General features: G+C 40.9%; 1 protein-coding gene across 2 annotated transcripts in view; it reads left to right on the plus strand.

Annotated features, from left to right (window-relative positions):
- LOC138764095 (guanine nucleotide exchange factor VAV3) overlaps positions 1-26,485 on the plus strand; it is a 280,714-nt gene that overhangs the window by 169,417 nt on the left and 84,812 nt on the right. For both annotated transcript variants that reach the window (XM_069939464.1, XM_069939466.1), the window contains exon 16: positions 20,040-20,141. In XM_069939464.1, the coding sequence (XP_069795565.1) occupies positions 20,040-20,141 (102 nt within the window). The remainder of the gene's footprint in view (positions 1-20,039; positions 20,142-26,485) is intronic.

Genomic DNA, 26,485 nt, shown 5'->3' on the forward strand with positions numbered 1-26,485 from the left:
TCCAAACTGTTAAGGAAATCTATATAAATAACATCAATGCCCTTGCCCCTGACAACCCTCTATCACCTCTTCAAGAAGTTTTTCAAGTTTGTGAGGTATTTCCCACAATGTGTCCACGCTGAATCTCCTCAATGTTCCCCTGGCCCTACAAATGGTGACAGGTCCTCTCCAGCAGTTTCCCTCCCACTTTCATCAGACTAACACCTATGTAATTACCCGGATGATCCTTCTAGCCCTTTTTAAACAACACCACATTTGCCATCCTCCAGGCCTCCGGAAACTTCTCTGCCCTCAGCAATGAGTTAAAAATGTCTGACAAGGACCCAACAATTTCCTCCTGCCTTCCCAAAATGTTCTGGCTGTACCTGGTCTGGGCCTGGAGATTTATCCACCGTGATATGATCTAACACCTCTTCAGTAGACAGGCCCAAGGCAATATTTAGTTGCCCCCTCCCCTCCCACACCTACTTAGCCTGCTCCACAGTAAACGCATCCACCAAATAGTCATTTGAGATCTTCAACATTTCCTCCCGTTCTTTAAAGGGACCTATTTTTTCCTTCATGATCCTTTGGCTGTTAACATATGGACAAATCTTTTTGCCAAGTCATCTCACATCTTCCTTATTTCTCCCTTCTTTATGTTTGTACATACTCCTCAAGGGATTTCCTCACACCGGTCTGGTTGGTACTGATGTGAGCCTCCAATTTCTTTCTGATCTATGTCTCTGTACCACTTGTTGACCTGCTGCTTCTGTCCTTTGGTGACTGGGAACATGTTAGTTCTGGACCTTCCTTATCACACTTTTAAAAGGTAAAATGGAAAGAACCCTGTGAATTATAAATCAGTGAGTCGAGCAGTGTTGGATGAGAAAATTTCAACATGGCTAACAGCAGGTCAAGTTTATTTTCATCTGATTGTACAAGTACAACCCTGTGAAACAGCGTTCTCCCGTCCTCTGTGTAAAACACGCAACCTGACATAACATACATATAGACAAACAATACATATTGAGACCAAGTGGCATTCTATACCTGTACAAAATAATAACTGTTTCATGAATTTTTCGAGAAGGTTGATGAAGGTTTGGTGATAGATGTGTATTTCGATTTCTTTGAACATTTGACAAAGCTCCCTTTGATAAGCTCATTAGAAAGTCATGAGTCAGGGGATCCATAGACCATTGGCCATGTAGATTCAGAACTGCATGCAGAAAGCAGCGTGAAACTGTGGATGGAGTGGAGTCACGTGATGGAGTAGTGGCCAGTAGAGGAACTCCAGCCCTCTCCAGAAAAGTTAAAAAAAGATAGAGAAAAAACAAAGGCACAAACATAGAAACTACAACAAAGCGAAAGTGAAAGTGTGGAGAAAATGGCAGCGAAGAAAGAAAAACCAAAAACAACGGGAAGAAAAGAAGAAGGAAGGACGTCGTAAGAAGAAGGTGAAGGCCTTGCCTGTACGAGGAGGCCGGCCGCGGAGAGAGAAGCCCGCTCCCTGAGGTCAGTCGAAGCCCCGAACTTGGGACTACAAAAATGGCTCACGGAGCCAAACAAAAGTGCACAACTGCGCATGACAAAAATAACACTGACGGGAGGGGGGACCAGCTGAGGAGTAAATCTCCACAGCTGAAACAGGCAACTACAACACAACAGCAAGAGGAAAACACAGAAAATAACGAGAGCAAGAAAGAAGAGAGTAAAAAGAAATCAAAGAAACAACAGATGACCAACCCAGAGGAAGAAGACCAGCAGCAAGACATTTCTAGTAAAAATAAGAAGACCAAAAATACCCAACAAAATAAAACAAACAATCCAACAAGAAAACCAGAAGAGACAGAGGTAAAGGACACAGATCCTGGAGTGGACTCAGAAGAAGAGGAGGAAGAACACAGAGAAATGGAAGATGAAGGGAAGGGCAAGTACATGGATATATTTTTTTTTAAAGAATATATGGAAACAGTAAAAGAATGGTCATCACAAGAATTCAGTGAAATAAAAAGAGTAAAAAGTACAGAAGAAAAAATGAATAGATTAGAGATGATCATGTCAGATATAGGAAAAAGAGTGGACAAGGTGGAAGAACGAGAAACAGCCATAGAAATGGAAATAGAGGACTTAAAAAAGAAATTAGAAGAATCTGATAAAAAAGTTAAAGAGTCACAGGAGCTGTTAGCTCAGAAGATAGATATAATGGAAAATTATAATAGAAGAAATAATATAAAGATAGTGGGCCTTAAGGAAGATGAAGAAGGCAAAAATATGAAAGAATTTATAAAAGATTGGATCTCCAGGGTCCTAGGAAGACCAGAATTACAGGAAGAAATGGAAATAGAAAGGGCACACAGAACATTAGCCGCTAAACCACAACCTCAACAAAAACCAAGATCCATTCTAGTAAAATTCCTAAGATATACAACAAGAGAAAACATGTTGGAGAAAGCAATGAGGAAAATAAGAGAAGACAAAAAACCACTGGAATACAAAGGTCAAAAAAATTTTTTCTATCCAGATATAAGTTTTGAACTTCTGAAGAAGAGAAAGGAGTTCAATACAGCAAAAACGATCTTATGGAAAAAAGAATATAAATTTATGTTAAAATACCCAGCGGTACTTAAAATAGTTATTCCGGGGCAGCAAAACAAACTATTCTCGGATCCGGAAGAAGCACGAAAATTTGCAGAACTACAAAACAGGCAGAGAGATGAAGAGATGTAACAAGAACAAATATGACAACAAACTATATGTATGTGTGTATGTAGGTATATATATATATATATATATATATATATGTATATGCGTGTATGTATATATATGTGTATATATAAAAAATAGAGTATAGGTAAGAACTAAGAAGGGAAAGAAAGGGAAGAAAGGAAGTAAGGAGGTAATTAAGAGAGTGACCTTTGTTATATATGAAGATTAAAATCTTTTCTGGGGGGGCTGGGTGGGGAAGAATTACGGTCACTGTAAAATCAGTTGACGCTTGCGAGTGGATTCGCAAATCCAAATGGAGAGGGGAGATGTGGTTGCCCGACAAGGGACAAAGGGCAACTCAGAAAGGGGAGGGACTATTGGGGTTAAAGGAATTTTAGATATGAGAATAGTGGAAATATTTGATGTTTTAGAAATGTTGTCTTATAATGTGTTCAAAAAAAGAAAGCAGAAATGGATAATTAGGGAAAGTGGTGATGAGGAAACGGAAAGGAAAGATAAACAAAGTATGAAATGGCTATGTTGAATTATATGACTTTAAATATTAATGGAATACATAACCAAATCAAAAGGAAGAAACTGTTAAATTTACTGAAAAAAAAATTGATATATTGGAATGAGCTTCCAGGAGAAATAGTGGCGGCGGAGTCAATTGTATTATTTAAGAAAAGGTTGGACAGGTATATGGATGAGAAGAAGATGGAGGGTTATGGGCATTGTGCAGGGAGGTGGGACTAGAAAGGGGTGTTTGGTTCGGTGCAGACTAGAAGGGCCTAATGGCCTGTTTCCGTGCTGTAATTGTTATGTTATGTTATGTTATAGCATTCGTACAAGAAACATATCTAACTGAAATGGAACACAAGAAATTAAAGAGAGATTGGGTAGGACATGTAACAGCAGCGTCATATAATTCAAAAGCTAGAGGAGTAGCTATATTAATCAATAAAAATGTACCAATCAAAATAGAAGAGGAAATAATAGATCCAGCAGGGAGATATGTAATGATAAAATGTCAGATATATTCAGAATTTTGGAATTTACTCAATGTATATTCACCTAATGAAGAAGATCAAAAAATTATGCAAGATATATTTTTGAAGATAGCAGATACGCACAGGAACATACTAATAGGAGGGGATTTTAACCTTAATTTGGACTCAAACATGGATAAAACTGGAAAAAAACTAACAGAAAGAACAAAGTAACCAAATTTATAATTAAATCGATGCAAGAAATGCAACTTTTGGATATATGGAGGAAACAACACCCAAAGGAAAAGGAATATTCATATTATTCGGGTAGACATAAAACATACTCAAGGATAGACCTATTCCTGTTATCAGCCCACATTCAAGGGAGAGTTAGGAAAATGGAATATAAAGCTAGACTATTATCAGACCACTCACCCCTGTTATTGACAATAGAGTTAGAGGACATCCCTCCAAGAATGTATAGATGGAGATTAAACTCCATGCTACTTAAAAGACAGGATTTTAGAGAATTCATTGAATGACAAATTAAAATGTACTTTGAAATAAATACGGAATCAGTGAAAGATAAGTTTATACTATGGGATGCAATGAAAGCGTTCATTAGAGGGCAAATAATAAGTTATGTAACCAAGATGAAGAAGGACTATAATCAGGAAACAGAGCAGTTGGAAAGGGAAATAAATATAGAAAAAGAATTAGCAATGAAGGAAGATATAACTAAAAGAAGAGAATTGGCAGATAAAAAAATAAAATATGAAACACTACAAACATATAAGGTGGAGAAGAACATAATGAAGACAAAACAGAAATATTATGAACTAGGAGAAAAAAAACGCACAAAATTCTAGCATGGCAGCTCAGGACAGAACAAACTAAAAGAAAGGTATTGGCATTAAGGAAAAAGGACAAACAAATTACATATAATCCAACGGAGATCAATGAAAACTTCAGGGAATTCTACGAGCAACTATATCAAACTGAAAACGAAGGGAAAGAAGACAAAATAGATGAATTTCTAACTAAAATTGAACTACCGAAATTACAAACAGAGGAGCAAAATAAATTAATAAAACCATTTGAAATAGAAGAATTACAGGAGATATTAAAAAGCTACAGAACAATAAAACACCAGGAGAGGATGGATTCTCAATAGAATTCTATAAAACATTTAAAACTTATTAATTCCTCTCCTTCTGGAAGTAATCAACCAGACTGATAAAACACAAAACATACCACATTCATGCCAAACAGCAATAATTCTTCTTTCTTTGGCTTGGCTTCGCGGACGAAGATTTATGGAGGGGGTAAAAAGTCCACGTCAGCTGCAGGCTCGTTTGTGGCTGACAAGTCCGATGCGGGACAGGCAGACACGATTGCAGCGGTTGCAAGGGAAAATTGGTTGGTTGGGGTTGGGTGTTGGGTTTTTCCTCCTTTGCCTTTTGTCAGTGAGGTGGGCTCTGCGGTCTTCTTCAAAGGAGGTTGCTGCCCGCCAAACTGTGAGGCGCCAAGATGCACGGTTTGAGGCGTTATCAGCCCACTGGCGGTGGTCAATGTGGCAGGCACCAAGAGATTTCTTTAGGCAGTCCTTGTACCTTTTCTTTGGTGCACCTCTGTCACGGTGGCCAGTGGAGAGCTCGCCATATAACAGGATCTTGGGAAGGCGATGGTCCTCCATTCTGGAGACGTGACCCATCCAGCGCAGCTGGATCTTCAGCAGCGTGGACTCGATGCTGTCGACCTCTGCCATCTCGAGTACTTCGACGTTAGGGGTGTAAGCGCTCCAATGGATGTTGAGGATGGAGCGGAGACAACGCTGGTGGAAGCGTTCTAGGAGCCGTAGGTGGTGCCGGTAGATGACCCATGATTCGGAGCCGAACAGGAGTGTGGGTATGACAACAGCTCTGTATACGCTTATCTTTGTGAGGTTTTTCAGTTGGTTGTTTTTCCAGACTCTTTTGTGTAGTCTTCCAAAGGCGCTATTTGCCTTGGCGAGTCTGTTGTCTATCTCATTGTCGATCCTTGCATCTGATGAAATGGTGCAGCCGAGATAGGTAAACTGGTTGACCGTTTTGAGTTTTGTGTGCCCGATGGAGATGTGGGGGGGCTGGTAGTCATGGTGGGGAGCTGGCTGATGGAGGACCTCAGTTTTATTCAGGCTGACTTCCAGGCCAAACATTTTGGCAGTTTCCGCAAAGCAGGACGTCAAGCGCTGAAGAGCTGGCTCTGAATGGGCAACTAAAGCGGCATCGTCTGCAAAGAGTAGTTCACGGACAAGTTTCTCTTGTGTCTTGGTGTGAGCTTGCAGGTGCCTCAGATTGAAGAGACTGCCATCCATGCGGTACCGGATGTAAACAGCGTCTTCATTGTTGGGGTCTTTCATGGCTTGGTTCAGCATCATGCTGAAGAAGATTGAAAAGAGGGTTGGCGCGAGAACACAGCCTTGCTTCACGCCATTGTTAATGGAGAAGGGTTCAGAGAGCTCATTGCTGTATCTGACCCGACCTTGTTGGTTTACGTGCAGTTGGATAATCATGTTGAGGAACTTTGGGGGACATCCGATGCGCTCTAGTATTTGCCAAAGCCCTTTCCTGCTCACGGTATCGAAGGCTTTGGTGAGGTCAACAAAGGTGATGTAGAGTCCTTTGTTTTGTTCTCTGCACTTTTCTTGGAGCTGTCTGAGGGCAAAGACCATGTCAGTAGTTCCTCTGTTTGCGCGAAAGCCGCACTGTGATTCTGGGAGAATATTCTCGGCGACACTAGGTATTATTCTATTTAGTAGAATCCTAGCGAAGATTTTGCCTGCAATGGAGAGCAACGTGATTCCCCTGTAGTTTGAGCAGTCTGATTTCTCGCCTTTGTTTTTGTACAGGGTGATGATGGTGGCATCACGAAGATCCTGAGGCAGTTTACCTTGGTCCCAACAAAGCTTGAAAAACTCATGCAGTTTGGCATGCAGAGTTTTGCCGCCAGCCTTCCAGACTTCTGGGGGGATTCCATCCATACCTGCTGCTTTGCCACTTTTCAGTTGTTCGATTGCCTTATATGTCTCATCCAGGGTGGGAACCTCATCCAGCTCTAGCCTTAGGGGCTGTTGAGGGAGCTGGAGCAGGGCGGAATCTTGGACTGAGCAGTTGGCACTGAAAAGAGATTGGAAGTGTTCTGACCATCGGTTGAGGATGGAGATCTTGTCGCTGAGGAGGACTTTGCCGTCTGAGCTGCGCAGCGGGCTTTGGACTTGGGGTGAGGGGCCGTACACAGCCTTTAGAGCCTCGTAGAAACCCCTGAAGTCGCCAATGTCCGCGCTGAGCTGTGTTCGTTTGGCGAGGCTAGTCCACCACTCATTTTGAATCTCCCGGAGTTTGCGCTGAAGATGGCTGCATGCGCGACGGAAGGCTTGTTTCTTCTCTGGACAGGACGGCTTTGTAAGGTGAGCCTGGTGGGCAGCTCGCTTCTTTGCCAGCAGCTCCTGGATTTCCTGGCTGTTTTCGTCAAACCAGTCATTGTTTTTCCTGGAGGAGAAGCCCAGTACCTCTTCAGTGGATTGCAGTATGGTAGTCTTCAACTGATCCCAGAGGGTTTCAGGGGACGGGTCCGTGAGGCGGGTTGCAACGTCGAGCTTTGCTTTGAGGTTTGCCTGGAAGTTTCCTCTCGCTTCGTCTGACTGCAGGTTTCCAACATTGAACCTCTTTCTGGGGGCTTTATTGTTCCTGGGCTTTGGTTTGAAGTGAAGGTTGAGCTTGCAGCGAACCAGCCGGTGGTCAGTGTGGCATTCCGCGCTAGGCATGACCCTGGTGTGGAGCACATCTTGTTTGTCACTTCACCTAAAAGCTCCTTTGCGCAGGCCCGAGGACAGGTCCACGTCCTCCCCCTCCACGTCCTCCCCCTCCACGTCCTCCCCCTCCACGTCCTCCCCCTCCATGTCCTCCCCCTCCACGTCCTCCCCCTCAAAAGATGCTCACAAACTCAAGCTAGCATGCTGGAACATCAGAACCATGCTAGACAAGGCTGACAGCCACCGACCTGAACGTCGGTCTGCCCTCATTGCACATGAACTCCTCAGACTTGACATCGACATAGCCGCTCTCAGTGAAGTCCGCCTGGCAGATGTAGGCAGCCTCCAAGAACGCGGAGCGGGCTACACACTCTACTGGTCTGGCAAGCCTTCGGATGAACGACGCCTATCTGGTGTAGGCTTCATGGTCAAGAGCTTCATTGCCTCCAAACTCGAAAACCTTCCGACAGGCCTCTCGGACCGAATCATGTCCATGCGACTCCCACTTCAAAACAAGCGTCACATCACCCTCATCAGTGTCTATGCTCCAACCCTCCAGGCGGAACCAGCAGAAAAGAACAAGTTCTACACCGACCTGCGCAACCTCATCCAACGTACCCCTACAGCCGACAAGGTTGTCATCCTGGGCGACTTCAACGCTCGTGTCGGCAAAGACTCAGAAACCTGGCCAGGAATCCTGGGCAAGTATGGCGTCGGCAAGTGCAACGACAATGGGCGCCTCCTGTTGGAGCTCTGCGCAGAACAGCGTCTTGTCATTACAAACACCCTTTTTCAGCAGAGGGACAGCCTTAAGACCACCTGGATGCATCCCCGATCCAAACACTGGCACCTCCTGGACTACATCCTGGTACAGCAATAATTACAGTAATACCAAAGACAGGGAAAGATCCACTTGCACCAGTGTCATATGGACCAATATCTTTACTTAACACAGATTATAAGATAATAGCTAAACTATTAGCAAACAGATTGGCCGACTATGTACCAAAAATAGTAAATCTAGACCAAACTGGATTTATTAAAAAAATACAAACAAAGACAATATCTGTAAATTTATTAACTTAATTCATGCAGTAGAAGGAAATAAAACGCCAACAGTAGCGGTTGCTTTAGACGCAGAGAAGGCCTTTGACAGAGTAGAATGGAATTATTTATTCAAAGTACTACAAAAATTCAGCCTACCAGAGAACTATATTAATTGGATTAAAGCATTATATAAGGGGCCATTGGTGAAAGTGACAGTAAATGGATATATATCAAAACAATTTAACTTAAGCAGATCAACAGGCAGGGATGTCCACTATCTCCCTCACTGTTCGCGTTAGCTATAGAACCACTAGCAGAACTGATAAGAACATAAAATAAAATAAAAGGGATAAAAATAAAAGAGAAGGAATATAAAATCAGTCTATTTGCAGATGACGTTATAATATACTTAACAGAACCAGAAACATCAATAAAAGAATTACATAGGAAATTGAAGGAATATGGAGAAGTATCGGGGTACAAGATCAACGCAAATAAAAGTGAAGCAATGCCAATGAATAATGCGGATTTCACAAAGTTTAAGAAAGAATCGCCATTTAGATGGCAAACACAAGCAATGCGATACCTAAGTATACAACCAAATAAAAACCTCGGCCATCTATATAAACTCAATTACCATCCATTAATGAAAAAATTACAAGACGACTTAGAGCATTGGAAAGACTTACCACTAACACTGATAGGAAGGATAAACTGTATTAAAATGAATATTTTCCCAAGGATACAATACCTATTTCAGTCATTACCAATACACCTAACAGAGAAATTCTTCAAGGAGTTAAAGAAAATAATAAGGAAATTCTTATGGAAAGGGGGGAAACCAAGGATAGCAGTAGATAAATTAACAGAATGGTGCAAACAAGGAGGCTTACAACTGCCAAACTTTAAGAATTATTATAGAGCCGCACAATTAAGATACCTATCAGATTTTTATCAAACAAGGGAAAAGCCAGATTGGACCAGATTAGAACTAGATAAAATAGGGGAGAAGATACCTGAACATATACTATATAAATGGGATGAAAAATTGGTGCAACGTAGGAATTCACCAGTATTGCATCATCTGCTCAAGAGTTGGAAGAAGATTCATGTAGAAAGGAATAAAGCAAACTACCAACTACCAAAACTAATATTGATGCAAAATCAGCTAATCCCTTTCACAATAGATAACCTTTCCTTTAGAGAATGGGAGAGAAAAGGGATCAAAAGAATAGAAAATTGTTTTTCGGGAAATAAATTATTATCCTTTGGACAAATGAAGGATAAATATAATATAACTCACGATACAATGTTTGCATACCACCAACTGAAAACCTACTTGAAGGACAAATTGGGAAACAGTCTGAGGTTACCAGAAGGAAGCAATTTTGAATATGTGATTACAGACACAATGATAATTAAAAAGTTTGTAACAAACATGTACATCAAACTGCAAGAAAAGGAGAACGAGGAAACAAACGGTAAACCTAAACAAATATGGGAACAAGATCTAAACATATGGGGATAGTGCCGGAGGATTGGCGCATTGCGCATGTGGTTCCGTTATTTAAAAAGGGTTCAAGGAGGAAGCCTGGCAACTATCGGCCTGTAAGTTTGACGTCTGTGGTAGGTAAATTAATGGAGAAAATTCTTAGAGATAGTACTTATAAACATCTGGATAGACAGGGTCTGATCAGGAGCACTCAACATGGATTTGTGGGAGGAAGGTCATGTTTGACCAATCTGATTGAATTTTTTGAAGAGGTGACTAGGAATGTGGATGAGGGTAGCGCAGTGGATGTTGTCTATATGGACTTCAGTAAGGCTTTCGATAAGGTACCACATGGAAGGTTAGTTAAGAAGGTGCAGTCTTTAGGTATAAATTTTGAGATAGTCAAATGGATTGAACATTGGCTGAAAGGGAGAGGCCAGAGAGTGGTAGTGGATAATTGTCTGTCAGGTTGGAGGCCGGTGACCAGTGGTGTGCCTCAAGGATCTGTATTGGGCCCATTGTTGTTCGTTATATACATTAATGATCTAGATGATGGGGTGGTGAATTGGATTAGTAAATATGCAGACGATACTAAGATAGGTGGAATAGTGGATAATGAAGAAGGTTTTCAAGGATTGCAGAGGGATTTGGGCTGCTTAGAAAAGTGGGCTGAAAAATGGCAGATGGAATTTAATGCTGAAAAATGTGAGGTGCTTCATTTTGGTAAGAAGAATCAGAATAAGACATACGTGGTAAATGGTAGAGCATTGAGGAAAACAGAAGAGCAGAAAGATTTAGGAGTAACGGTATATCGTTCCCTGAAGGTAGAAACTCACGTAAATAGGGTGGTGAAGAAGGCTTTTAGTATGCTGGCCTTTATCAATCATTGCATGGAATATAGGAGTTGGGAGGTGATGTTGAGATTGTATAAGACATTGGTGCGGCCTAATTTGGAGTTATGTGTGCAGTTCTGGTCGCCTAATTATAGAAAGGATATAAACAGAGTGGAGAGAGTGCAGAGAAGGTTTACCAGAATGTTACCTGGGTTTAAGCATCTAGAGTATAGGGAGAGATTGGACAGATTAAGTCTTTATTCTTTGGAGCGTAGAAGGTTGAGAGGGGATTTGATAGAAGTATTTAAGATTATGAAAGGGATAGACAGAGTGGATGTGGATAGACTATTTCCGTTAAGAGGAGGAAAGATTAAAACAAGAGGACATGAGTTAAGAATTAAGGGGCAGAAGTTTAGAGGTAACATGAGGGGGAACTTCTTTACTCAGAGAGTGGTAGCCGTGTGGAATGATCTTCCGGGAGAAATAGTGGCGGCGGAGTCAATTGTATTATTTAAGAAAAGGTTGGACAGGTTCTGGATGAGAAGAAGATGGAGGGTTATGGGCATTGTGCAGGGAGGTGGGACTAGAAAGGGGTGTTTGGTTCGGTGCGGACTAGAAGGGCCTAATGGCCTGTTTCCGTGCTGTAAATTGTTATGTATATGTTTTATGTTAAAGATAAAGAATGAAACATGGGAGAAGCTATGCTCAGGAACTATGAGAAATACAATAAACACGAGGTTACGCATGATACAATATAACTGGACACACAGGCTATACATCACTCCTCAAAAGTTAAATAAATGGGACCCAACAGTATCAGACAGATGTTTTCGCTGTAAAAAGGAAACGGGAACAACAATTCATGCAATCTGGACATGTGAGAAAGTGAAAAAATTTTGGGAAGATCTAAACCAAATATTAAATAAAATCACAAAAAACAATATACCAAAAAACCCAGAGATCTTCCTAAGTAATATAAAAAACAAAGAATTTGGACTCGATTTGGATGGAGCACAAAAAAGATTTGTTAGGATAGCCCTAGCTGTAGCAAAAAAATGTATAATGTTAGCCTGGAAATTAGAAGATAACTTGACAATACAACAATGGTATATAGAAATGAATAAATGTATTTCATTAGAAAAAATAACATATAGGAGGAGTCACGTGATGGAGTAGTGGCCGGACGGTGAACTCCAGCCCTTTCCAGAAAAGTCGGGAAAAACAAGAGAAAATACAAAGGCACGGAAATACAAGTTAAAGAAAAGTGAGTATAAAGGTGGAAAGAAGATGGAGACAAAAGGAGAAAAATCAAAATCAACGGAAAGAAGAGAGGAAGAGAAGACAACGGAGGAAAAAGGTGAAGGCCTTACCTGTCCGAAGAGGCCCGCTGTGGAGAGAGGAGCCCACTACCTCAGGTCGGTAGAAAAAGAACTACAACAATGGCTCACAGAGCCGAGTAAAAGTGCGCAACCGCGCATGCGCGAGGAGTCGTGTATGCGCGATGCGCATGAAAAAAAACACACCGACGGGAGGGGGGACCAGCTGGGTAGTCGATCTCCACAGCCGGCAACGACAGCTGCAGAACACCTGCAGCAAGAAGAGACCACAGAAGACAATGGAAACAAGAAAGAAGAGGAGGAAAGGGCAACAAAGAAACAACAGATGGCCAACCCAGAGGAAGAATACAGTGAAATAGATAAAGGGAAAGGCAAGGTAAAGGATATACTTGCTCTTGTTAGAGGATACATGGAGTCATTTAAAGAATGGCAAACACAGGAATTCAATGATTTAAGAAGAAGAATAAACAACACAGAAAAGAAAATAAATAAAATTGATATGACCTTAACAGAAATGGGGAAAAAAATGGACAAGATGGAAGAACGGGCAATAGCAGTAGAAATGGAGGTAGAAGACTTAAAAAAGAAATTGGAGGAATCTAATAAAAAAACTAAAGAGACACAAGAATTACTAGCTCAAAAAATAGATATAATGGAAAATTATAACAGAAGAAATAACATAAAGATAGTGGGCCTTAAGGAAGATGAAGAAGGCAAGAATATGAGGGAGTTTATAAAAGAATGGATCCCTAAGGCCCTAGGATGTCCAGAACTATAGCAAGAAATGGAAATAGAAAGGGCACATAGAGCATTGGCCCCTAAACCACAACCACAACAAAAACCAAGATCTATTATAGTAAAATTCCTAAGATATACTACAAGAGAAAAGGTACTGGAGAAGACAATGGAAAAAGTAAGAGAGGGCAACAAACCACTGGAGTATAAAGGGCAAAAAATCTTCATTTATCCAGATATAAGTTTTGAACTCCTAAAGAAGAGAAAAGAGTTCAATACAGCAAAGGCGATTTTATGGAAGAAAGGATATAAATTTACACTGAAGCATCCTGCGGTATTGAAAATATTTATTCCAGGACAACAAAACAGACTGTTCTCGGATCCAGAAGAAGCACGAAAATTTGCAGAACAATTACAAAAATAGACTGAGGGATGAAGACGGGTAATGAGAGTAAAAATGATCATGATTGATATGTATGTGGGTAAAGACAAAAATAGACTGAGGGATGAAGACGGGTAATGAGGGTAAAAATGACCACGATTGATATGTATGCGGGTAAAGAGGTATAAGAGTGAATAGAGACAATGGGCATACGTGAAAGTATCTGTAATTAGAGGAAAACATAGATAGTATAGACAAGAATTAATAAGGGAAGGTAATGGAATAGAGAGAATAAGGAGGGATTTAAAAGAGTGACCTTTGTGACATATGAAAAGTGAAATCTTTTCTGGGGGGGGCTGGGTGGGGGAAAAGAGCGGTCACTGCAAAATCAGTTGATGCTTGCGAGTGGATTCGCAAATCCAAATGGAGAGGGGAGATGTGGTTGTCCGACAAGGGATAAAGGACAACTCAGGAGGGGAAGGGGAGATTGGGGATAAAGAAGATAGAAATAGGAGAATAAGGAAAATGTTGGATGTTGTAGGAATGTTGCCTGGTAAAGAGTTGAAAATAAGAAAACAGAAATGGAAAAGGAGGAAAGGTAATGATGGAAAAACAGAAAGAGAAGATAAACAAAATATAAAATGGCTACGCTGAACTATATGACTTTAAATATTAATGGAATACATAACCAAATTAAAAGGAAGAAACTACTAAATTTACTGAAAAAGGAAAAAATAGATATAGCATTTGTCCAAGAAACACACTTAACTGAATTGGAGCACAAGAAATTAAAGAGAGATTGGGTAGGACATGTAACAGCAGCATCGTATAATTCAAAAGCAAGAGGAGTGGCTATATTAATTAGCAAAAATGTGCCATTTAAAATAGAAGAGGAAATAATAGATCCAGCAGGGAGATATGTTATGATAAAATGTCAGATATATTCGGAGCTTTGGAATCTACTTAATATATATTCACCTAACGAAGAAGATCAAAAGTTTATGCAAGATATCTTTTTGAAGGTAGCTAATACGCAAGGGAACATACTAATAGGAGGGGATTTCAATCTGAATTTGGATCCAAATATGGATAAAACGGGGAAAAAAATTAACAGGAAGAACAAAGTAACCAAATTTATAATTAAATCAATGCAAGAAATGAAACTTGTGGACATATGGAGGAAACAAAACCCTAAAGAAAAGGAATACTCTTACTACTCGACTAGACATAAAACATACTCAAGAATAGACCTATTTTTGTTATCAGCTAGTATGCAGGACAGAGTAAGAAAAACAGAATATAAAGCGAGAATGCTATCGGACCATTCACCCTTAATACTGACAGTAAAGCTAGAGGACATCCCTCCAAGAATGTATAGATGGAGATTAAACCCCATGCTACTTAAAAGACAGGATTTTAGAGAATTTATTGAAAAACAATTAAAAATGTACTTTGAAGTAAATACAGAATCAGTGGAAGATAAGTTTATACTATGGGACGCAATGAAAGCATTCATTAGAGGACAAATAATAAGTTATGCAACCAAGATGAAGAAGGACTATAATCAGGAAACAGAGCAGTTGGAAAGGGAAATAATAAACATAGAAAAAAAATTAGCAATAAAGGAAGATACAACCAAAAGAAGAGAATTGGCGGATAAAAAAATAAAATATGAAACATTACAAACATATAAGGTGGAGAAGAATATAATGAAGACAAAACAGAAATATTATGAACTAGGTGAAAAAACACACAAAATCTTAGCATGGCAGCTTAAGTCAGAGCAAACTAAGAAAATGGTATTGGCAACAAGGAAAAAAGACAAACAAATTACATATAATCCAAAAGAAATTAAGGAAAACTTCAGAGAATTCTATGAACAATTATACCGAACTGAAAACGAAGGGAAAGAAGGGAAAATAGATGAATTTTTGACTAAAATTGAACTACCAAAACTACAAATAGAGGAACAAAATAAATTAACAGAACCATTTGGAACAGTAGAAATACAAGAGATAATAAAAAAATTACCAAATAATAAGACACCAGGAGAGGATGGACTCCCAATAGAATTCTACAAAACATTTAAAGATCTAATAATACCGCCCCTCCTGGATGTAATCAACCAGATTGATGAGACACAAAACTTACCAGATGCATGTAAAACAGCAATAATTACAGTGATACTAAAACAAGGGAAAGATCCACTCTCACCAGCATCATATAGACCAATATCTCTGCTAAACACAGATTATAAGATAATAGCTAAACTATTAGCAAACAGATTAGCAGAACAGGTACCGAAAATGGTAAATTTAGACCAAACTGGATTTATCAAAAAAAGACGCACAACAGACAATATTTGTAAATTTATTAACTTAATTCATGCAGTAGAAGGAAATAAAGCACCGGCAGTAGCAGTTGCTTTAGACGCAGAGAAGGCCTTCGACAGAGTAGAATGGAATTACTTGTTCAAAGTATTGCAAAAATTCAGTTTACCGGAGAAGTATATTAATTGGATTAAAGCATTATATAAGGGACCGTTAGCGAAAGTGACAGTAAATGGACATGTATCAAAGCAATTTAACTTAAGCAGGTCAACACGGCAGGGATGCCCACTATCACCATTATTGTTTGCGCTAGCTATAGAACCACTAGCAGAATCGATAAAAATAGATAATAATATAAAAGGAATAAAAATAAAAGACAGGGAATATAAAATCAGTCTATTTGCGGATGATGTGATAGTGTACTTAACAGAACCAGAACTATCAATAAAAGAACTATATAAGAAATTGAAGGAATATGGAGAAGTGTCGGGATACAAGATTAACGTAAATAAAAGTGAAGCAATGCCTATGAATAACGCGGATTTCTCAAAATTTAAGGAGGAATCCCCATTCAGATGGCAAATGCAGGCAATAAGATACCTAGGTGTGCAAATAAACAAAAATCTAGGCCAACTATATAAACTCAATTACAATCCACTAATGAAAAAATTACAGGACGATTTAGAGGAGCATTGGAAAGAGCTACCACTAACACTGATAGGAAGGATAAACTGTATTAAAATGAACATTTTTCCAAGGATACTATACTTATTTCAGGCATTGCCAATACAACTGACAGAAAAATTCTTCAAAGAGTTAAAGAAAATAATAAGGAAATTTTTATGGAGGGGGGGAAATGGAGGATAGCACTAGATAAATTAACAGAATGGTATAAACAAGGAGGCTTACAATTGCCAAACTTTAAAAATTATTATAGAGCCGCACAATTAAGGTACCTATCAGATTTTTATCAAACAAGGGAAAAACCAGACTGGACGAGACTAGAATTAGATAAAATAGGGGAAAAGATACCTGAACACATATTATATAAATGGGACGAAAAATTGGTACAACATAGAACTTCTCCAGTATTACACCATCTCCTCAATATATGGAAGAAGATTCATGTAGAAAGAAATAAAACAAATTATCAAATACCAAAACTAATATTGACGCAAAATAAGCTACTCCCTTTTACAATAGACAACCTTTCCTTTAGAAAATGGGAAAAAAAAGGGATTAAAAGAATAGAAAATTGTTTTTCAGGAAGTAGATTCTTATCCTTTGAACAAATGAGAGATAAGTACAATATAACTGGAGATACAGCGCTGGCATATTACCAACTGAGATCCTACTTGAAAGATAAATTAGGAAGCAATTTGAGTTTACCAGAGGGAAGTAACCTTGAATATGTGATTACAGATACAATGTTAATCAAAAGATTTATAACAAATATGTATATTAAACTGCAAGAAAAGGAGAATGAGGAGACAAATGGTAAAACTAAACAAAATTGGGAACAAGATTTAAATATAAAGATAAAAAAGGAAACATGGGAGAAATTATGTTCTGGAACGATGAGAAATACAATAAATACGAGGCTGCGTATGATACAATATAATTGGTTACACAGACTATACATTACACCACAAAAGTTAAATAAATGGGACCCAACAGTATCTGATAGATGTTTTCGATGTAAAAAAGAAAGGGGAACAACAATTCATGCAATCTGGACATGTGAGAGAGTAGAAAAATTTTGGGATGATCTCAATCAGATATTAAATAAAATAACAGAAAACAATATACCAAAGAATCCAGAGATCTTTCTCCTAAGTAACATAAAAAATAAAGAATTTGGAATTGACTTGGAAGATGCACAAAAAAGATTTGTTAAGATAGCCCTAGCCGTAGCAAAAAAATGTATTATGTCAACCTGGAAATTGGAAGATAATTTGAAAATACAACAATGGTATATAGAAATGAATAAATGTATTCCATTAGAAAAAATAACATATAGTTTAAGAAATAATATTGAAATATTCGAACAAGTATGGGAGCCTTACATTAAATACAATAGCGAAAACCTACCGGGAACAAACATTACCTAAGTTGATGGAAGGAGAAGGAAAGAAAAGAATGGACTCTATAGAATTTCTGGTGTATTTTTGTTGAACGACAACATTGTCTGACTGAATTAATGCAACCTAAATTGTATACCTAAAATGGATGAGGGGGGGGGGTTGGGGGGGTGGCTTGGGAGGAGGGAAGGGGGGGGAGAAAAAGTCACTGTAAATGTGTGAAAAAGAAAAAGTGTATATCATGGCTATTGTGATTTATGGTGTGAAAAATAAAAATTAAAAAAAATAAAAAAAAAAAGAAAAAATAACATATCATTTAAGAAATAACATCACAATATTTGAACAAATATGGGAGCCATACATGAAACATAATAGAGAAATCCTACCAGGGACATCTACCACCTAAAATGACAGAAGAAGACAACGAAAAGAACTGACTCAGTAAAATTTCTTGTTTATTTTTATGAAGTGAGAACATTGTTTAATGGGTTTAATGTATCTTATAGATTGAACTTCAAATAAATGGGGAAGGGGTGAGGGAGGGAGGGAAGGGAGGGGGGAAAAGGGGGAGAAAACGACACTGTATATATTTAAGAAGAAAAATGTCTGTCTGTATCTTGGTCAATATGGTTTATAGTGTGAAAAATAAAAAATAAAATCTGTGGATGGAACATATCCTCCCTGCAGGTCAGTGATGTGTGGATTTCCACAGAGATCTGATCTTGGACCCCTGCTCTTTGTGAATTTTATCAGTGACCTGTGCAAAGAAGTGGAAGGATGGGTCAGTATGTTTGCAGATGACTGACCTCCAGTAACCCCACAGTCAGCTTCCTTTGTGTGTGATGCAGCCAATCATAGAATTATTTGCACTTTGCTGCCCTCGGACATTAGGCTTACCCTTGACGCCATACTTGGTGAAATGTTGTCATGATATTGAGGGCTTTCAATCTCACCTTACTCCTGTAAATCCCCAGGACATCACTGCACGAGTTGTTCAGGACAGTGTCTGAGGCCTTTGGTTGCTCATTCAATGAACTTCCTTCCATTGTCAGTGCTCAACATCCAGATGGGATGATCTTCAGAAGATCACAGCACCATTTGGACCAACTGACAAATACATTCATGGATATCTTCAATATCTCACTCCAGCAGGTTATGGTGCCCACCTGTTTCAAACACGTGTCAATCGGACCAGTGCCCAAGAAGAGTGGAATAACCTGTCATTAACAGTGATAAAATGTTTTGAGAGGCTGGTATTGAAGAATATCAGCTCCTGTCTAAGGAGTGACATGGATATGTTCCAGTTTGTCTACCGTAACAACAGGATGCCATCTCTCTGGATCTACACAAAGCCCTGAAACACCAGGACAGTGAAGATGCAAACATTAGGATGCTCTTTTTCAACTATAGTTTGGCATTTAACACCATCATCCCCTCAAACTTCAAGACGTAATTGGTTATCTGGCCTACTTTCCTGAATAACCACACTGTGTAATTGGATCATGGACTTCCTCATCTCCAGACTAGTGAGGATTGGTAAGAACATCTCCTCCACATTCTCCAACAATACTGAGCACTACAGGCTGCATCATGAAGAAAGCTCATTAGTGCCTCTACTTCCTCAGGAGTTTGCAATGGTTTGGTATGACACTAGAAACCCAGGCAAATTTCTACAGAGGTGTGGTGGAAAGTGTGCTGACCAGCTGCATCACAGTCTGGTATGGGAACGCCAATACCACTGAGCGTAAAGCCCACTAATCAATAGTGGACATAGCCCTTACAGGCAAAACCCTCCCAACTGTCGAGAACATCTACAGGGCACGCTGGTGTCGGAGAGCAGCAGCAATCATTAAAGACCCTCACCACTCAGCACACGTTCTGTTCTCGCTGCTGCCATTAGGAAAGAAGTATCGGTGCCACAAGACTCGCACCACAAGGTTCAGGAACAGCTGCTCCCCCTCCACCATCAGACTCCTCAACCACAAATCAATCAGGGACTCATTTAAGGACTCTTACTTGGGCACTTTATTGATTTTTAAAAATTCTCTCTTTATTGCACATTGTTTACATTTGTTGTCTGTTTTCAGTTCTTTATTTGTTGACGTGTCTATGCTGTGTGCAATTTTTGGTTGCACAACCAATGAGTAGTAATTCTGTCTTCACCCTGCAGAAAAAGGAATCTCAGGATTGTAAGTGATGTCATGTATGTAAAATGAATGGGTACAGCTTGGTCACCTGTTCAGTTGGTTAGACTGTGTCCTTCCTCGGGCTCTGCTGGGGGCTCGGGATGAATGGGTTGGTCTGACACCTATTCTCTGTCGCTCTGCAGGTCCAACATCCGCCCAGAGTACAGCGACAGCAATGAGCACAGCTTCGCCATGTATACGTTCACCCAGGTCACTGTCTGCAGTGCATGTCGTATGCTGCTCCGGTGAGTCCTTCTGGTTCAAGAATCTTGCCAACTCCAGCTCTCCAAGATGCATGGGGTTCAGTGAAATGAGAGTTTGGACCTCGATTCAGTGTCCCATGTGAGAGAAGGTGGTGGTGGAAGGGTGTTACTCTGGCGGTAGCTCTGTAACCACTATTATTCCGTGGAAGTCAGTGATGGAACCCACATTTGTTATATTCATCAATGACAAATAAAAATTTCAAGGGTGCTTTACTTTGCAGATGACACAAAGATCGGTAGAGTTATGGACAGTGCGAGGGCGACCAAAGGATTCAGAGGAAATAGATCTGTTACAGATGTGGGCAAAAAAATGACAGATGGAGTTAAATCCGAATAATTGTGAGGTGTAGCAGCCTTGGAGGTCAGTAGGAAGGGGAAGGGAACAGTTAATGGTGAGATCAATAACATCATTGATGGAGAGATGGATCATAGCTCCTGTAAATGGTCACACAAGGTGGGACAGAAGACGCGTGGATCGTAGCTCCTATAAATGGCCAACCAGGTAGGGAGGGTGGGACAGAAGACGCGTGGATCGTAGCTCCTATAAATGGCCAACCAGGTAGGGAGGGTGGGACAGAGGATGCATGGATCATAGCTCCTATAAATGGCCAACCAGGTAGGGAGGGTGGGACAGAGGATGCATGGATCATAACTCCTGTAAATGGCCAACCAGGTAGGGAGGGTGGGACAGAGGATGCATGGATCATAGCTCCTATAAATGGCCAACCAGGTAGGGAGGGTGGGACAGAGGATGCATGGATCATAACTCCTGTAAATGGCCAACCAGGTAGGGAGGGTGGGATGGAAGATGAATGGATCATAGCTCCTATAAATGGTCACACAAGGTGGGACAGAAGACGCGTGGATCGTAGCTCCTATAAATGGCCAACCAGGTAGGGAGGGTGGGACAGAGGATGCATGGATCATAGCTCCTATAAATGGCCAACCAGGTAGGGAGGGTGGGACAGAGGATGCATGGATCATAACTCCTGTAAATGGCCAACCAGGTAGGGAGGGTGGGATGGAAGATGAATGGATCATAGCTCCTATAAATGGTCACACAAGGTGGGACAGAAGACGCGTGGATCGTAGCTCCTATAAATGGCCAACCAGGTAGGGAGGGTGGGACAGAGGATGCATGGATCATAGCTCCTATAAATGGCCAACCAGGTAGGGAGGGTGGGACAGAGGATGCATGGATCATAACTCCTGTAAATGGCCAACCAGGTAGGGAGGGTGGGATGGAAGATGAATGGTTCATAGCTCCTATAAATGGTCACACAAGGTGGGACAGAAGACGCGTGGATCGTAGCTCCTATAAATGGCCAACCAGGTAGGGAGGGTGGGACAGAGGATGCATGGATCATAGCTCCTATAAATGGCCAACCAGGTAGGGAGGGTGGGACAGAGGATGCATGGATCATAACTCCTGTAAATGGCCAACCAGGTAGGGAGGGTGGGATGGAAGATGAATGGATCATAGCTCCTATAAATGGTCACACAAGGTGGGACAGAAGACGCGTGGATCGTAGCTCCTATAAATGGCCAACCAGGTAGGGAGGGTGGGACAGAGGATGCATGGATCATAGCTCCTATAAATGGCCAACCAGGTAGGGAGGGTGGGACAGAGGATGCATGGATCATAACTCCTGTAAATGGCCAACCAGGTAGGGAGGGTGGGATGGAAGATGAATGGATCATAGCTCCTATAAATGGCCACACAGGTAGAGAAGGTGGGATAGAAGATGAATGAATCATAGGAACATAGGAAGTAGGAAGAGGAGTCGGCCAAAAATGGCCCATCGAGCCTGCTCCGCCATTCAATACGATCATGGCTGATCTAATTTATGACCTAGCTCCACCTACCTGCCTTCTCCCCATATCCCCTAATTCCTCTATCATGTAAAAATTTATCTACCCGAATTTTAAATATGTTTAATGAGGCAGCCTCAACCACTTCCCTGGTTAGAGAATTCCAAACATTCACCACTCTCTGGGAAAAACTATTTTTCCTCATCTCTGTCCTAAATCTACTCCCCCAAATCTTGAGACTGTGTCCTCTGGTTTTAGTTTCCCCGGCTGGCTCAAAAAACCTTCCTACATCTATCCTATCCATACCCTTCATAATCCTATATGTTTCTATAAGATCTCCTCTCATTCTTCTGAACTCGAGCGAATACAATCCTAGACGATTTAATCTTTCATCGTAAGTCAACCCCTTCATCCCAGGGATCAACCTAGTAAACCTCCTCTGGACCGTCTCCAAAGCCAGTAGATCCTTCCTCAGATATGGAGACCAGAACTGGACTCAGTACTCCAGGTGCAGTCTCACCAGTACCTTATACAGTTGCAACGTGACCTCCCTACTCCTGAATTCAATTCCTCTAGCGATGAAGGCCAATATTCCATTTTCCTTCTTAATAACCTGCTGCACCTGCAACCTAACTTTTTGCGATTCATGCACAAGCACACCCAAGTCCCTCTGCACAACAGCATGCTGTAGTTTTTCACCCTTTAAATAATATTCAGCTCTTTTATTTTTCTTGCCCAAGTGGATAACTTCACACTTACTAACATTGTACTCCATCTGCCAGACCTTTGCCCACTCATCCAGCTTAACTCTATCCCTCTGCAGACTCTCCATATCCTCATTACAATTTGCTCTTCCACTCAATTTGGTGTCATCGGCAAACTTGGCTCCACCACATTTTGTTCCCTCCTCCAAGTCATCAATGTAAATGATGAACAGTTGTGGGCCTAGCACTGACCCCTGCGGCACCCCACTTACCACTCTCTGCCAACCTGAAAAACTCCCATTTATCCCGACTCTCTGCCTCCTGTCAATTTTCAATCCAGGCCAATATATTTCCCCAGACTCCACTTTCCTGTAACTTACTGAGAAGTCTCTTGTGCGGCACCTTATCAAACGCTTTCTGGAAATCCTAATATACAGCATCAACCTGTTCCCCTCTATCCACCGCACCCATTATATCCTCAAAGAATCCTAACAAGTTTGTCAAACAAGATCTTCCCTTTCTAAAACCATGCTGCGTCTGCCTGATTGAACCCTTACGTTCCAAAAGTTTCACTATTTCATATTTAATGATGGCTTCAAGGATTTTTTCAACCACAGACGTCAAGCTAATTGGCCAATAATTTCCAGTCTTCTGTCTACATCCCTTCTTAAAAAGTGACGTGACATTTGCTGTCTTCCAGTCTGCCGGGACCTGCCCAGAATCTAAGGAATTTTGGTCTATGACCACCAATGCATCAACTCTAACTTCTGCCATTTCCTTCAGAACCCTTGGATGCATAGCATCAGGACCAGGTGATTTGTCTGGCTTTAGTCCCATTAGTTTCTCCATCACTACTTCCTTTGTAACAACTATTTTATCAAGGCCCTCCCCAACATTCGCATTCTTAACTCCGCACTTGGGCATGCTGGACGTGTCTTCCACCGTGAAGACTGACACAAAATATTTGTTCAATGCTTTGGCCATTTCCTCATTTTTTGCTACCAGTTTTCCTTTCTCATCCTCCAAGGGTCCTATGTTAACTCTGGCCACCCTCTTCCGTTTTATATCTTTATAAAATTTTTTGCTTTCTGTTTTTATATTTTGTGCCAATTGACTTTCATAATCCTTTTTCCCATTTCTTATTACCCGCTTTGTAACCCCTTGTTGTCCCTTAAAGTTTTCCCAATCTTCCAGTTTCCCACTGCTCTTTGCAGCTTTGTACACCTGCGCCTTCAATTTCATACTCTCCTTTATTTCCTTTGCTAACCACGGTTGATTTTTCCCTCCCTTGCTGCCCTTTTTCCTGACCGGAATATATTTTTGTTGAGCATTACAAAATATTTCTTGGAAAATCTTCCACTGTTCCTCAACTGTTTCATCAATGAGCCTGTGCTCCCAGTCCACTCTGCCCAATTCCTCCCTCATCCTATGGTAGTCACCCCTGTTGAAGCATAATATATTAGTTTTAGATCTATTTCCCCTTCCATCTGAATGAGAAATTCAATTGCTATTTCCCAGATGGTCTCTGAATATTACATCATTTATTCTACCTATCTCATTGCACAACACGAGATCCAGGAGAGCATTTTCTCTTGTGGGTTCCTTAACATGCTGCTCAAGAAAGCTATCGCGGATGCATTCTATGAAGTCCTCTTCCAGACTCCCACGACCAACTTGATTTTCCCAATCTATGTGGAAGTTAAAGTCCCCCATGACGACTGCCGTATCATTATTACATGCCTCACTTATCTCTCTATTTATTTCCTGTGCCACTAAACTATTGTTATTTGGTGGGCGATAGATAACACCCACCAATATTTTTTTCCCTTTGTTATTCTTTATCTCTACCCAAATGGACTCAACATTATGCTCTTTAGATCTTATATCATCCCTCACTACTGCCTGGAGCTCATCTCTGATTAAGAGTGCAACTCCATCTCCCTTACCATCCTGTCTCTCTCTTTGCACCACCTGATACCCTTGAAAGTTTAATTCCCATTTCGGGTCACCTTGTAGTCATGTTTCCGTGATGGCGACCCAATCATAGGCATGGGTACCGATTTGCGCCTCCAGTTCACTGACCTTATTTCTAATACTGCAGGCATTCAGATAAAGTGCCCTTATGCTCTTTGTCCTTTTAATATCCAGTGACTTCTGTAACCTTTCCTTTTGATTTTTCTGCCCACTATTTTTTTTGTAATTTTCTTAACACTACCATTGACCCGAAAACTCACTGCACCATCTGATTTTTTACTTTCTCCTCCCAACATTACTTTTCCTATTTTACTTTTCTTGGCCATTACTTTATCTTCCCTACCCTTTTCCCTATCACTCTGGTTCCCATACCCCTGCCAAATTAGTTTAAACCTTGCCCCACTGCTGGACCAAACATACTTGCCAAAATGTTGACACCTTTTGGATTTAGGTGCAACCCGTCCCTCTTTTAAAGATCATGCCTTCCCCAAAAGAGATCCCAGATCCAAGAAGCCAAATCCTTGCCTTGTACACCACCCCCTCAGCCACACGTTCATTTTCCTTATCCTTACATTCTTTTCATCACTTGCATTTGGAACAGGTAGTAATCCCGAGATCACCACCCTAGCGTTCCTATCTTTCAGCTTTCGTCCCAGCTCACTGTAATCCCTTTCCATTACCTCCTCCCTTTTCTTGTCAATGTCGTTTGTACCCACATGTACCAAGACATCAGGCTGCTCTCCCTCTCCTCTCAGAATATTTTGAACCCGATTTGTGATATCTCGTACCCTTGCACCAGGGAGGCAGCACACCATGCGGGTATACTTATCTGGCTCAAAGAACCTCCTGTCCGTACCCCTGACAATGGAGTCCCCAATAACTACTGCATTTCTCCTTTTCCTTTTCTTTTGCACCACTCTGCCAGGCTCATTTCCATTGACCTGGTGCCCGTGGCCATCTTCTGTCCGGTCATCTCCCTCAACAGAATCCAACACAACATAACTGTTGCTGAGTGGGATAGTCACTGGTGTGCTCTCCATTTTTATCGCATTTTTCTTTCCCCCCCTGACGATATCCCCCCCCCTGACGGTACAGAGGGTGGGACAGAGGATGAATGGATCATAGCTCCTATAAATGGCCATACAGATAGAGAAGGTGGAACAGAAGGCAAATGGATCATAGCTCCTACAAAAGGCCACACAGATGGAGAGGGACGGACAGAAGATAAATGGAATATAGCTCCTGTAAATGGCTACACAGGTAGAGAAGGTGTGACAGAAGACTAATGGATCATTGCACCTATAAATGGCCACACAGGTAGAGAAGGTGGGATAGAAGACGAATGAATCATAGCTCCTATAAAAGGCCACACAGGTACAGAGGGTGGGACAGAGGATGAATGGATCATAGCTCCTATAAATGACAACACAGGTAGAGAAGGTGGAACAGAAGACGCATGGACCATAACTCCTGTAAATGGCCACACAAGTATGGAGATGGGACAGTAGATGAATGAATCATAGCTCCTATAAATGGCCACACAGGTAGAGAGGGTGGGACAGAAGAGGATGGATCATAGCTCCTATAAATTGCCACAAAGGTTGAGAGCGTGGGACAGAAATCAAATGGATCAAAGCTCCTATAAATTGCCACACAAGTAGAGAGGGAGGGACAGAAGATGAATGGATAATAGCTCCTATAATTTGCCATACAGGTAGAGAGGGAGGGGCAGAGACGTGTGAATAATAACTCCTGTAAATGGCCACACAGGTATGGAGGGTAGGACAGCGGACGCATGGATCATAGCTCCTATAAATGGCCACGCAGGTAGAAAGT

This window comes from Narcine bancroftii, chromosome 5, assembly GCF_036971445.1.
Source record: "Narcine bancroftii isolate sNarBan1 chromosome 5, sNarBan1.hap1, whole genome shotgun sequence".
NCBI classification, from domain to species: domain Eukaryota; kingdom Metazoa; phylum Chordata; class Chondrichthyes; order Torpediniformes; family Narcinidae; genus Narcine; species Narcine bancroftii.